A 13,049-nucleotide genomic window follows, 5' to 3' on the forward strand; every position below is an offset into this window, starting at 1 on the left:
CACTCTGCAAAAACAATGTCCTTTGCATCTTATAATTTGAAATTGTACTGGAAAACCCTCCAGAGCTACACAGAATTGAAATGCAGATAGAAAAGAAGAATGACAATGCCCCTACTTAAAAAAAAATGTAAATACATTAGAAATGCCAGAGGAGATGAAGAAGAGTTGGTTTTTATAGGCCAACTTCCTCTACCTTTTAAGGAGAATCAAACTGGCCTACAATCTGCTTCCCTTCCTATCCCCACAACAGACACCATGTGAGGTAGGTGGGGCTGAGAGAGTTCAGAGGGAACTGTGACTAGCCCAAGGTCACCCAGCTGGCTTCATGTGTAGGAGTGGAGAAGCCAACCCGTTCACCAGATTAGAGTCTGTTGCTCATGTGGAGGAGTGGGGATTGGGGAATCAAACACGATCTCCGGATTAAGTCCACCGCTCTTAACCACTACACCACGCTGGCTCTCCCACAGATTCCCACAGGAATTCCCTTCCTTCTAGAAAGAGCCTAAGAGCCTGACATGGGGCCAAATAGCATTCAGTCCTACAGACGGAGTAGCAATGAGCATATTGGCTTGCATGTGCAAACTCATGGAGATCACAACAAAGATGCAGTGCTGGCATCAGATAAATCTTTAGATCGAGAGAAGGAGGAAGAAATAGTTCTGATCTTAACTGTTGCTGATGGGCAGGACTCCTCAGAGAATGGGGACTGCAAAAGTCTGCATCACTGTATTGGATAACAATGGCAATGTCCCACAGTTTTATAAGCCTGGATATAAAGTAAGTACTTTCAATAGATCGCAGCGAGGGAGCTGCTCTGCTACGTACGAAACCGTGACCCAGAATCAGGTAGTCTACGAACGATTTAGCACCGGGTTCCCCATGAACGTGCGGTGCACTACAGGCAAGAGGCGGCCCCCTTCCGGCTGTACTCCAAGTGTTGTGGGCTGACTTTCAATAGATAAGTATAATGGAAAACAGTCTTCCGGGAAGTCTTGTCGCCACAGTTGAAGCCAGTGACTTAAAGCAGGATTCCAAGGCACAAATCACGTATTCTTTCATGGAGACACCTGCAGAATTGCTCGAAGTATTTCAGTGAGACAAAAATACTGGAAACGCCATGCTCTCGAGACACATTGACTATGAAGAAGCTGCAGCGTATGAAATAGATATTTGAGCCTCCGATCGAGGGGGATTCTCTGGACACTGCAAGCTTCTTGTAGAAGTCATGGACAACAATGCCCCAGACTTGGCTGTCACTTCCATCATCCATTGACTGAGGATTCTTCATTAGGCCCTGTGGTGGTTGTTTTCAGAGCCAACAATGCCACAGACTGAGACTCTGAAGACAATGGCCAAGCCACCTTCTCCATTGAGACAAACCTCCCCTTTGCTTTAAAATCTGCTCTTAGTAGTTATTATCAGCTGGTGACCCAAAGGCCACGGGACAGAAAGGAAATCTTTTGAGTATAACATTACTATTACAGCTATGGACCATCATAGCTAACTCCCCTAGAATGACTTTATCAAGAATTATTAACATTCAGATCTCTGGTGTCAATGACGGCTCTCCAATGCTTGAAAAGTCATGGTGTAAAACTGTATTCCCAGGCTCCTGGTTGGCTCAGACCATGCTGTTTACTTGGACATTGAGCAAAATGCTAAAGCGATCTACTTACTTTAGTCTGGAAAGATCTCTGATGGACCACTGTCTTCCTATATCTCAATCAGTTCTCAAAGTGGGAATATGTATGCCCTCCAATGTTTGGATTATGATCAGATATAAAATTCCCAAGTTATTGTAAGGGCTTCTGATGTGTCCTCTTCACTCAGCTCAGAAGCCATATTTGATGTAGCCATCTTGGATGAAAATGATAATGCCCCATTCATACTCTGTACATTGCAAAACACAACCTCCTCCCAAAAAATTTCTTATTCTCAGGAATGCAGAGGCAGGCTACTTGGTCACCAAAGTGGTGGCAGTGTACAGAGATTCTGGTCAGAACTTTTGGATCTCCTTTCAACCGCTGAAGGCCACAGAAACCGTCATTGATGCACGAAAGAGAGAATTAAAAACCATAAGACCAATTAATGAGCGAGATGCATTGAAACAAAGAATTGTCATTGTTAGAGATAATGGGCACTGTCCCCTGTCCAGCGCTGCAGAACTGAATATACTCCTATTGGATGGCTTTTCTGATCCTTTATGAAGTTCATGAATGTTCTGGAAGAAGATGTAGAGGAAGATAATACTTTGACTGTGTACTTGGTCATCTCTTTGACTACAATTTCCTTTATTTGGGTTCTGGTTCCAGCTCACTTTCCAAATGTGCCACTATGATGTTTGTTTAACTGGTGCATCACTAACCAGCAAGTTCAAGTTCCACAGGACAGTGTTTCCTGTTCTTTCTGTGGGTCAACCTAACTGTCAAGTCAATCATACCCTTCAAAAGGCTATGAGGACATTCATCCTTCTGCAGAGGAAAAAGAATGCATGATGCAGGCGAGGAAACTGAATTCAATACCTTTGATGTATTCTTTCACCATCGTACAGTGAAATAGGCAACAGAATCTTATTGCTGCATATAACTCTTTATTGGTCTTGGCCTTTCCTCCACCTAGAGCCTTTTTTCAGCATCCTGAGATGATGTATTACTAGTTTAGTTTAGATGATGGGACATTCTGTTTGAAATTCCAGTATAATTTTAGAAAGTAACAACAGCATTATCTAGGTTCTGTTTGGAAGAATGTCATGTAATCTTCCCCCAGGTCACACTGGTAAAAGCAAAAAAGCAAAAAACTGGATTCTTGCTTAATTGTTCTATGTGATGCAAAGGGGGAGTTAGCAAGATTCACTTGCTTAAGTCAGAGCAGGTACAATCTTCCCTGATACGTTTCTGTCTTGCAGCTGCTCTGTCCTTGTAGACTGTGTACTGATGTGTTCATTGCAGAACACACTGCAAGCTGTCAAGAACACTGCTGTCAAGAAACCACTTTGTGTTGGAGTAGAAGACCTTTACAACATATCGATAAAAGAATTCACACATGCATGTTTATTATTTAGTGCCTGTCAAGTGTTAATTGATGTTTGAATGAGCTGATCAGACACCACTATTAAAAATGTCTTCTTAGATGAGACACTACTTTTCTATGGAATCAGTTCAGCTGTGAGTCATTCTGTATAATAATGAAGTGATCAGTCGAATGAAGTTCTTGCATGTGTGAACCAGCCCCTCGATTGTAGATGTTGAGAAGTGTGCTCTGATCAACCTGGCAAGGCAGCACTCTTGATGAACTCAGGAATACATGGATGAGCTCTCTCTTTCAAAGGGGTGGATGAGAAGATGGGTCATAGGGGAATATTATAATAGGATTGTTATTTTCATAATCAAATTTGTATAGCACAGGAATAGAACTTTCCTGGCAATTTCCCCCATGACATAGCCACCAGCTAACCAGAGAGGTGGGGTTCAGATTCTAGCAGTACCTACCATGAAATCAGATCCCTTCCACATGTTTGAATAATTAGAAAAAGTACTATGTTCCCTAGAAAGTAAGCATACCAAAGTTGGGCCATTTAACTATGGGATACCACTCAGCATTTTGTGTCTAGTTTATACCATTTGGATAAACAAAACATAAGATATTATATATAGCAGCACAAAATATACACTCAGTTTCTAGTGTGAATGACTCGCAGATGCCGTTTGTTCATGCGCATCAAAGGGAAGTATGTGTTCCTGCTGAAATGTCTGTATGCTAAAATTTGTACTTCTGTCTCCAGAAATTAATGAGTACTCCTTCTCAAAGACTGGCCACGTGGTCGTTTCTTGTCCCTTTCTTGGAAATTCCAGTAGTCAAACCAACGCCATCCCTCCTGGTATATATTTTGGTTCCTCCCTTCACATATCAGACATCCCCCTCAATCCTTCTCTTTTTGCAGAGGCTGCTTGTCACTTGGGCTTGCTGGGAATCTTCTCGGAAGAGATAGATTGGATTATGAATCACTAATGACCTGAGATAAAAGTCTAGGTCATCAGTAGCTCGAGAGTCAGGATGCATAAACATATGGGGATCTTGCAGGTCCTAAGTGTGGTATATGTGTGCGTGTATCTATGTTTGCTTTACTGGACCCTGACCCAACAAGATCATTGCCATGATGACATATATCTATGTCATTCCAGAAATAAAAAAGAAACATGGATGTATGTGTATGGGGTCCAGAAAATTAATGTTCAGACCCTGAACAGTAGTAGAAGATCTTTCAGTTACTAGTTGTCAGTTCCCTAAATGGCCCACATATGCCTGTCTATGAGTCCCTTTCTCATCAGAGGCAGACAGCCCACGTCTTATATGTAAGCCTCATGTGACATTTTTAAACCAATTTTGGAAAGAAATAACAGCGACTAGTTCTTTGTACTTGTATCTTCTACACTACTAAGTTCTCAGATGTTTACCTTATGTCACTTTAAAAAAAGGTTTTATTTCCTTACTGATTTTTTACTTGTTCCGTTGAGCCTAGGCTGTCTTTCCTTTCAACAATTAGAATATTGGTGGAGATTCACAGTGCCATCCTAAGAGGTAGGCCTTTCTAAGTTCAGTGACTTAAGCTGAAAATAAACAACAGCTAGGTTTTTAGCATACTTCTAAATATGAAATGGATACCAGTGGTCTCATGTGAAACATGTGCATTTCAACCAGTGTTTCAGAGAAAGTTTCTATATATTTCATTACACACTTTATAAAGTAGATGGGCCATATCGCAGATCCACCCGAAGATGGTGCTATTGCACAACACAGAACAGAATATCATGGAAAAAATGCTCTCCTAGAAATCTGCAGCCATTAGACGAAGAAATCTCAAAGGCAAATGTATCAGATCGTGCTTACAAACAAATCCCCAGAAATTTCAGGAGAAAAAAGCCACTAAATCAATTTCCAAAACAAATCCAGGATAAAGGAAAGATTTGGAAGCATACAACAAGGCCTGTTCCAGCAGCTGTTTTACGAAGAATCATAAGGTACATCAGAGGCTGAGACAATGGAGATACATCACAACAACAGGCAAGGTTGGTCTTTTTTCTTGTATCTCTGCATGTGTGGGGCAATATGTGAATCCTTCCACTATTCAGTGCTGGAGGAAAAGAAAAGTGGGTCTCTGGTGGCAAATGTGCTAAAGGATTTGAAAATAGATGTAAAGGAGCTGTCTGCTCGTGGGGCCCGGCTGGTTTCTGAAGGCACCAAGCAATATTTTCAGCTGGATCCTCACTCTGGGAGATTGTTATTGAAGGACAGAATAGACCGAGAGGCTTTGTGTGGTCAGAATAATCCTTGCATCTTACTCTCAGAGATTGTGCTGGAAAACCCATTGCAAGTGCACAGAATTGAGGTCGAAATAGAGGATGTGAATGACAATTCCCCCCAGTTCTCTAAAAAGGAATTCCTTTTTGAAATATCTGAGCTTACACCAACAAATACCCGATTCCCTTTGGAAAAAGCTCAAGATCTAGACAAAGGTGAAAATGCGATTCAGAATTACACGCTTAGTCCTAATGACCATTTTACACTGGATGTGCAAAATCACAGTGATGGTAGCAAATATGCAGAGTTAGTATTACAAAAGCCATTAGACCGTGAAGAAGATATGCATCTATTACTGATTTTGTTTGCTGCTGATGGAGGGACCCCGAAGAGAACAGGCACAGCAAACGTTATCATCGATGTTCTGGATGCCAATGACAATTTCCCTCAATTTGGTGATTCTGTGTACAAGGTGAAACTGAAGGAAAACACCCCCAGAGATACACTTGTGACTAAAGTGGAAGCAACTGACAGGGATTTTGGTTCCTACGGGGACATCACTTATTCCTTCAGCCAGGTGCCAGAGAATGTGCTCAAAGCATTCAATCTAAACAAACATACTGGGGAACTTACTGTTGCTGGAACCATCGATTATGAAGAGGAAATAAGTTGTGAGATAAATATCAAAGCCACCGATGGAGGGGGGCTCTCTGCTTACTGCAAAGTCATTGTGGAGGTTGAGGACAAAAATGACAATGCCCCAGAGGTGACCCTAACCTCCCTCACCAGCCCCTTACCAGAAGATTCTCCCCCGGATTTGGTGGTGGCCCTCTTCCGTGTCACAGACCGAGACTCTGGAGATAATGGTAGAACTGCTTGCACAACTGAGGCAAACTTACCATTTGCGTTAAAAGCATCTGTGAACAACTATTACCAGCTGGTGACCCAGCAGCCCCTGGACCGAGAAAGAGTCTCAGAGTACAACATCACCATCACAGCTACAGACTGGGGCTCGCCCAGGCTCACTTCAACAAGAATAATTAATGTTCAGATCTCAGATGTCAATGACAATGCTCCAGTATTTGAGAAGTCAACATATGAAATGCAATTACGGGAAAACAATATTCCAGGTCTGCTGATCGGTTTCGTCCAAGCCAAGGACTTGGACAGAGCACAAAATGCCAAAGTGACCTATTTGCTGTTGCCTGGGAAAGTCAGGGATCAACCTGTGTCCTCTTATGTCTCTATCAACTCTGAAACCGGGAACCTGTATGCCATCCGATCACTGGACTATGAGCAGATAAAAGATTTCCAGGTGAGTGTGAGGGCTGTGGATAGCGGTTCTCCTCCCCTGAGCTCCGAAGTTATGGTTCGAGTTGTTATCATGGATGAAAATGATAACATCCCATTCATCCTGTACCCTCTTCAGAATGGCACCACCCCATCCAATGACCTGGTTCCCCGGGGGGCTGAGGCTGGCTACCTGGTCACCAAGGTGGTGGCAGTGGACAGAGATTCTGGTCAGAACTCTTGGCTCTCCTATGAGCTCCTGAAGGCCACAGAACCGGGTCTATTCAGTGTGGGGGTCCAGAATGGAGAAGTAAAAACCGTGAGACCAATTAACAAGCGAGACAACTTGAAACAGAAACTTATCATCGGCATTAAAGACAACGGGAGCCCTCCCCAGTCCACCTCTGCAACGCTCAGCATTCTGCTAGTGGATGGCTTCTCTAACCCTTATATGAAAATGGTAGATATCCCAAAGGATGAAATGATGCAGGAAGAAGATCGTACCTTGACTATGTATCTGGTGATATGCTTGGCTGTCATCTCCTTCATTTTTCTGCTTTCTGTGTTGGTGTTTGTCGCCATCAAGATTCAGAAAAGGAGAAAGTTCGTGGAGAGCTCAGCCCTGAATTTCCCAGTGGGACCGAATTTCCCAGAGAACTGTGGAGATGCTGATGCTGGATCCCTTTCCCGGGCATACAACTATGAGGTGTGCTTAGCTGGTGGTTCTCTAAACAGTGAGTTCAGGTTTCTCAGACCCCTCTTTCCTGTGTTTTCTGTGGAGCCTGCTCAGTCCCAGGGTGTTCAAAGGATTTCAACTGGTTCCCAAGAAGTTCCTAGCCATGCAGCCGAAGGGCAACTCATGAGTGAGGTAAGAAGATAATTATCACCCTAGTCACATGATGTGATGCACTTAAATGCTTCATATTTGACCACCTGTGAAAACCTTATTAATCGTAGTCAACTTGCCAATTTTGGAGATTAGGGTGAATCAGCAACCATATGTGTTCTTGGGAGACTTCTTTGTGTTTTTTCTTGCTGTCAATGTTCGACATGATAGTGTGTTGTTTGGTGTATACTGGAAAGCCAAGCATGTCTTGCTAAAGTACTGAAAGATCTGAGAGCCGCTCTTCAGAGGTCAGCCAAGTTTCCAGAAACACTAAGCAATTTTCTTGAATATGTTATTAAAAGTAGTATGGAAACCTTTTTGCTGATCTTTGCTTATTGCAGTCTTCAGCTGTGCTTGAACATCTGCTGAAGGTCATGCAATATTTAATAAATATGGATAGCAGACATGAATGGCAATGCTCCCAAATTTTATGAAACGAATCCAACCTACCTATACCCCCAGGATAGTGTGGTCCCCAGTGAATTGGTTCAAATAGATTGTTTATTTACTCCATCAGTGCCTGATAAAACATACCACTAGTTTCAACTGAATAAAAGCTGGGAAAATCTGTGTTTGGGGTCATAACTGGTTATGAGAAAGAAACAAAAATGACATTTGTACCAGAGCGACAGATGGAAAGTGTCTTTGTGGTACTGTAGGGTCCTTGTGGAGGTTGAGAATGATACTGACAAAGGTCCATGTGGAGAAGTAATGGCAAAATCTCTAGCTTTATGGGGGCCTATTCTTCTCTTCCTATTAGTACAGGCATTAATAAGAAAGCTTATGTCCATTTTGAAGGTGAAACAAGACTCTTTTCTTGTTGCTAGCCAGTAATACCCGAAGTCTCTTGAACACGGAAAAATATGTTGAGTACACTGTCAAGGATCAAATAGTCAAAGTACAAGAAGCATCATTCATATCCAAGTGTTAAATGTCATTGATTAATTGGTGGGGTTGCAGGAATAATTGTACAAAAAGGATATACTGGGGAAATATTCAAGTGCTGGTGATTAGTCCTTCCTTTTTTGGAAGGTTGTTAATAACTTGGCGTCTCTAGCATTTCCAACAATTGTAAGTTGGGTAACTGGTTTATTCTCCTGTCTATGGATTCAGAGAAGATAAAAGATTTCAGTTCTAATGAAGACATTAGTCATTGTTCTCCACTAAACTCAGAAGCTATTTTTTTGAGTTATCATGCATGAAAATAATAGTACTCTCTTCATCCTCTACCCCTTTTGGAACAATACACCCCCTGCAATGACCTGGTTCAAAAGTCAATTTAGGCTGCTTACCTGGTCACCAAGGTGATGGCTGTGGATGTAGATTCTGGTCCAAACTCTAGACCTGCCTTTTAGTTTCTCAAAGCCACAATAGATTGTGTCCTTTTCAGTACTCAAGCAGAGTAAAAACCAGGAGCCCACTGAATGAGTGGGATAAAAACAAACCGAGATTAATTATTTTGGTCAAACCCACTTACCACCCTCCCTACACCAGCAGTGCAAGGATTATGATTATACTTCAATGGATGGCTTTCCAAATCCTTGTATTTATATGCTCAGTGTCAGTCCTGAAGGAAATTAAGCAGATGGGACCTTGGCTATGTATCTGGTGATCTTTTTGGCAGCAGTCTTCCCGGTTTGCATTGTCTTGGTTGTTATTAAAATGAGTAAGACAGATTTTAGAAGAGGTTTTCTCACTACACCTCTACACTTCCCCCCTGCCAGAACTGGTATCCCAGATAATCGTGTTGATTCTCAGACTTGATCACTTTACCTGATTTATAATTATGATGCTTACTTAACCAGTATATCCTTAAGCACCAGGTTTGGATTTCTCAGTCGCCCCATACCTCCCTGTAAATCACAGGATTTCTTCTGGCTCTCAAGATAGTCTTTAGCAGGTAGAGCGCAAAAATCAAAACAAAGCCTATCTGGGCAATACAATTCTGTCTAGCCAGCAACTTTAAACTCATGGTAATATGATAACTGCCCTGACCTGGATGGCCCAGGCTAGCCTGATCTCATCAGATCTCAGCAGCTAAGAAGGGTCAGCCCTGGTTATTATTTGGATGGGAGACCACCAAGGAAGTCCAGGGTTGCTTTACAGAGGAAGGCATTGGCAAACCACCTCTGTTAGTCTCTTGCCATGAAAACCCCATAAGGGGTCGCCATGAGTCGGGTGCGACTTGATGGCACTTTACACACACACACAATATGATAACTGTGTATGCTTACTTCATGCTTCCTCCTGGAGTCTTTGTCCCATTCCTTTTCAGACATTGCTGCAATTTCAGCACATGGCCAGTTGGAGCATCCCCACCCTACCCCCAAAGCTTCAGTTTCTCGGGTCCTTTGTCAATATCCCTTTTTGCCCCAGTTGCTCTAACCGATAGAGATCAGTTCCCCTGGGGAAAATGCCCGCTTTGGCAATTGAACTCTATGGCATTGAAGTTGATCCTCTCCCAAAATCCCCCCTCCTCAGGCTCCGCCCCAAAACCTCCCACTTGTGGCAAAGAGGAACCTGGCAATCCTACTTTCTATGGCAAATTTGATGGAGGCCTGGAGGCTGGGAGAAGTGATCAATTTTTGCTTCCCAATTTTAGGGTGGATTCATTTCTGAGCCTCTGAGCCTCAGCTGCACCAAGAAGAGACAGGACTCCAGTCTGCTTCAGAAACATAGCTGCATAAAAAATTTCCTAATCACTCCCACACTCACTCACCACTTAAGGGAACGATTAATTCTATTATATTTTTGTGGGGGGGAAATAGATTGCAGAATGCTTTATTTGGGTACGGAACCTATATATTACATTGCTTTTGGGTAAAAGGGTAAGACAACCTTTCTAACCCGTGCTACAAATATGAACTTGTATCTTATCATCATTTTCTGCCAATGGAAGAACCATCACTTTGCTCCCATTTTATGTGGATAAATCCACACACACCCAGGAGCAGACTTTTACGTGGGAGGAGCACAATAGACTGCAGCAGGAAGGGGAAGGCAAGAAACATCACATGGACATGGGAAGCTGCCTTATACTGAATCAGTAGAAAAGAGCGAGAGTCCAGGAGCACCTTAAAGACTAACAAAATTTCTGGCAGGGTCTGAGCTTTCGTGAGTCACAGCTCACTTCTTCAGATACAGCTAGAATATACTGGATCAGACCATCTGTCTATCAAGGTCAGTATTGTCTACTCAGACTGGCAGCAGCTCTGCAGGGTTTCAGGTAGAGATCTTTCACATCACCTCCTACCTGATCCTTTGAACGGGAGATGCTGGGGATTGGACCGGGACCTTCTATATGGCGAGCAGATACTCTACCACTGAACCGCACCCCCTCCGCTTTCTGTAAGCCTTGCCTTGTTCACTGTTCGTTGGATAGAAATCACCGTATAATAATAATTTGGATATCTTAAGGGGTCAGATTATTTTTATCTGAATAACTATTTTTATTTGTACATTTGCCTGATTTGTATATAATGATCAGATTCAAAAGAACGATGAAATTTTCCATGAGGACAAGGCAGATTTTTCTCTATGCTGCTTTTAAGGTCAACTACAGTGAGCCCCGTGGCGCAGAGTGCTAAGCTGCAGTACTGCAGTCAAAAGCTCTGCTCACAACCTGAGTTCGATCGCGACGGAAGTCGGTTTCAGGTAGCCAGCTCAAGGTTGACTCAGCCTTCCATCCTTCCGAGATCGGTAAAATGAGTACCCAGCTTGCTGGGGGTAAAGGGAAGATGACTGCGGAAGGTGTAGCAGTCTCTGACATGATCATGGTATCTTGTGAACATGTGCAGAATTAATTCCATATAGAGCTTAAACACATCATGCACATACAGAGGTTTGTGTAATGTATAATGAAAGTCTGTGTCATGCTGACAGGCTAGCTCAAGGTTAGCTCTAATCAAAGCTAACTACTAAAGTTACTCTGGCTTGCCCTTGAAGGGGCAGCGTAAAAGTCATCTTTCTGACTTAGCTGCCAGATGTCAGAATCTTAATGTACTAAGAGTGCATTAATAGTTGGAAGTGTGCTTAAAATATAGCCTAAAGGCATTATAGTTCTCTCAACGATGAGAGTAATATGCTTCCTTGTTCTACTGTAATCTTGCCAGAATACAAACCTGCTAACTAATGTAAACAAAACACTTTGCAAAGTGACAATGTCAGCTAAAATTATGTTTCATGAGTTATATAGTTAAACGTTGTGCTACAGATTTCTAAGTAGTCTCATTTAATGCGTATAGTCCTAACGAAGAGGATGGTATAGAAATTAAATATGTAACTTGATCATGTAACTCAGAAATAAGGGTTTATACTTTAGGCACAGAGGACTGAAAGGGAAGGATGTCCATATTTGGACAACAAGATATCAGAAGACAGGAGCAGAATCCACTAAGCTCCTGGTATCGGATAAAAAAGGGGAATAACGGTACCCTTTTGAGGGCTAAGGAAGAGGAGAAAGGAACATTCTTCACTCTTAATGGGTCTAGAAATTGTATAAATACCAGCCACAGTCCAGCTTGCATTTTAGAATGCTATGACTGGCAGACTGCAGCTGTCTGATGTAGCACTTCTCCATCTCAAAAGGCTTGAGATGTAAAACATTGAAACTCTGATCCTTGCGTGGACAGAAGTTCTCAGATATCTTGAAGTATCAAGATCTGGATATTTCAACATATCTTACTTACAGTCTTCTTGTGAGACTGCTCTATTCCTAGAAGAGGATAGAGACCCTTAGAATTCCTATTCTTTGAATAGGAATCTAAGTGCAGTGATCTTTCCATGTATTGGAACACTGAGAGTCCATCAGATTTATGGATTCTTACAAACTAAGCCTATTTGGCTTACCAATGCTAAGAAGCATCCTGAATACAGAGCTAATAGCTAGACCTCTGGGATTGTGTCAGAACGTCCTCTACTTAACAGAGGGACTTCTGAACCTCCTCAGAGCAAGAGACCAGAGAAGTTCCTGAAGGGAAAGGAGATTCTCTGTACTCTGTGAGATATGCACAATGCACATACACAGATTGGCACAGTCAAAGAGACTGTAAACAGCTTTAAGCTAACACATAGTATTTATATATTCAGCATTGCTGTCTAAAACTAGAAAGAGCATGCATAGCATGTACATAGACAATGCCTGATCTTAATGATGATCAGTTAAGAATATTAATAGAAGTCTTTAAAGGACTCCAGATGATACAGATGACACAGCAAGGTATAGTGTGTCTTCTGTACAGAAATGTTATGATGTTTTGAATGATTTAAGTTAGGATGCTTCTAACCAAATCTTTCTCCAAAGAATTAACCATATTTTGATAGGATTTCTGTAACCTTATATTCTGAATGAAGGTGCATTGCACTAAGGATACTTTATGAGTATGTTCTGACTAAGATACCCCTTTATGGAGGCATAGAGAATGTGAATGATTACTTGCTACATAAACATGTTTAAGATTAATGATGTCTATCCTTATATGATATTTTAAGGCTTTGCAACCAAAAAGCATATATTGTATAATGTAAATAAATGTGTTTTTTATATATACTTCTACTCTTGTCCATTATTATAAAT

The 13,049-nt window shown here is 41.9% G+C and overlaps 1 protein-coding gene across 1 annotated transcript in view; it reads left to right on the forward strand.

Moving 5' to 3' along the window:
- The first annotated feature begins 5,038 nt into the window (after positions 1–5,038).
- The window catches only part of LOC130489117 (protocadherin beta-16-like), a 184,730-nt gene continuing 176,719 nt past the window's right edge, over positions 5,039–13,049 (forward strand). Inside the window, exon 1 of the mRNA XM_056862838.1 lies at positions 5,039–7,456. Within this exon, the coding sequence (XP_056718816.1) occupies positions 5,039–7,456 (2,418 nt within the window). The remainder of the gene's footprint in view (positions 7,457–13,049) is intronic.

This window comes from Euleptes europaea, chromosome 17, assembly GCF_029931775.1.
Source record: "Euleptes europaea isolate rEulEur1 chromosome 17, rEulEur1.hap1, whole genome shotgun sequence".
In the NCBI taxonomy this organism is placed as follows: Eukaryota; Metazoa; Chordata; class Lepidosauria; order Squamata; family Sphaerodactylidae; genus Euleptes; species Euleptes europaea.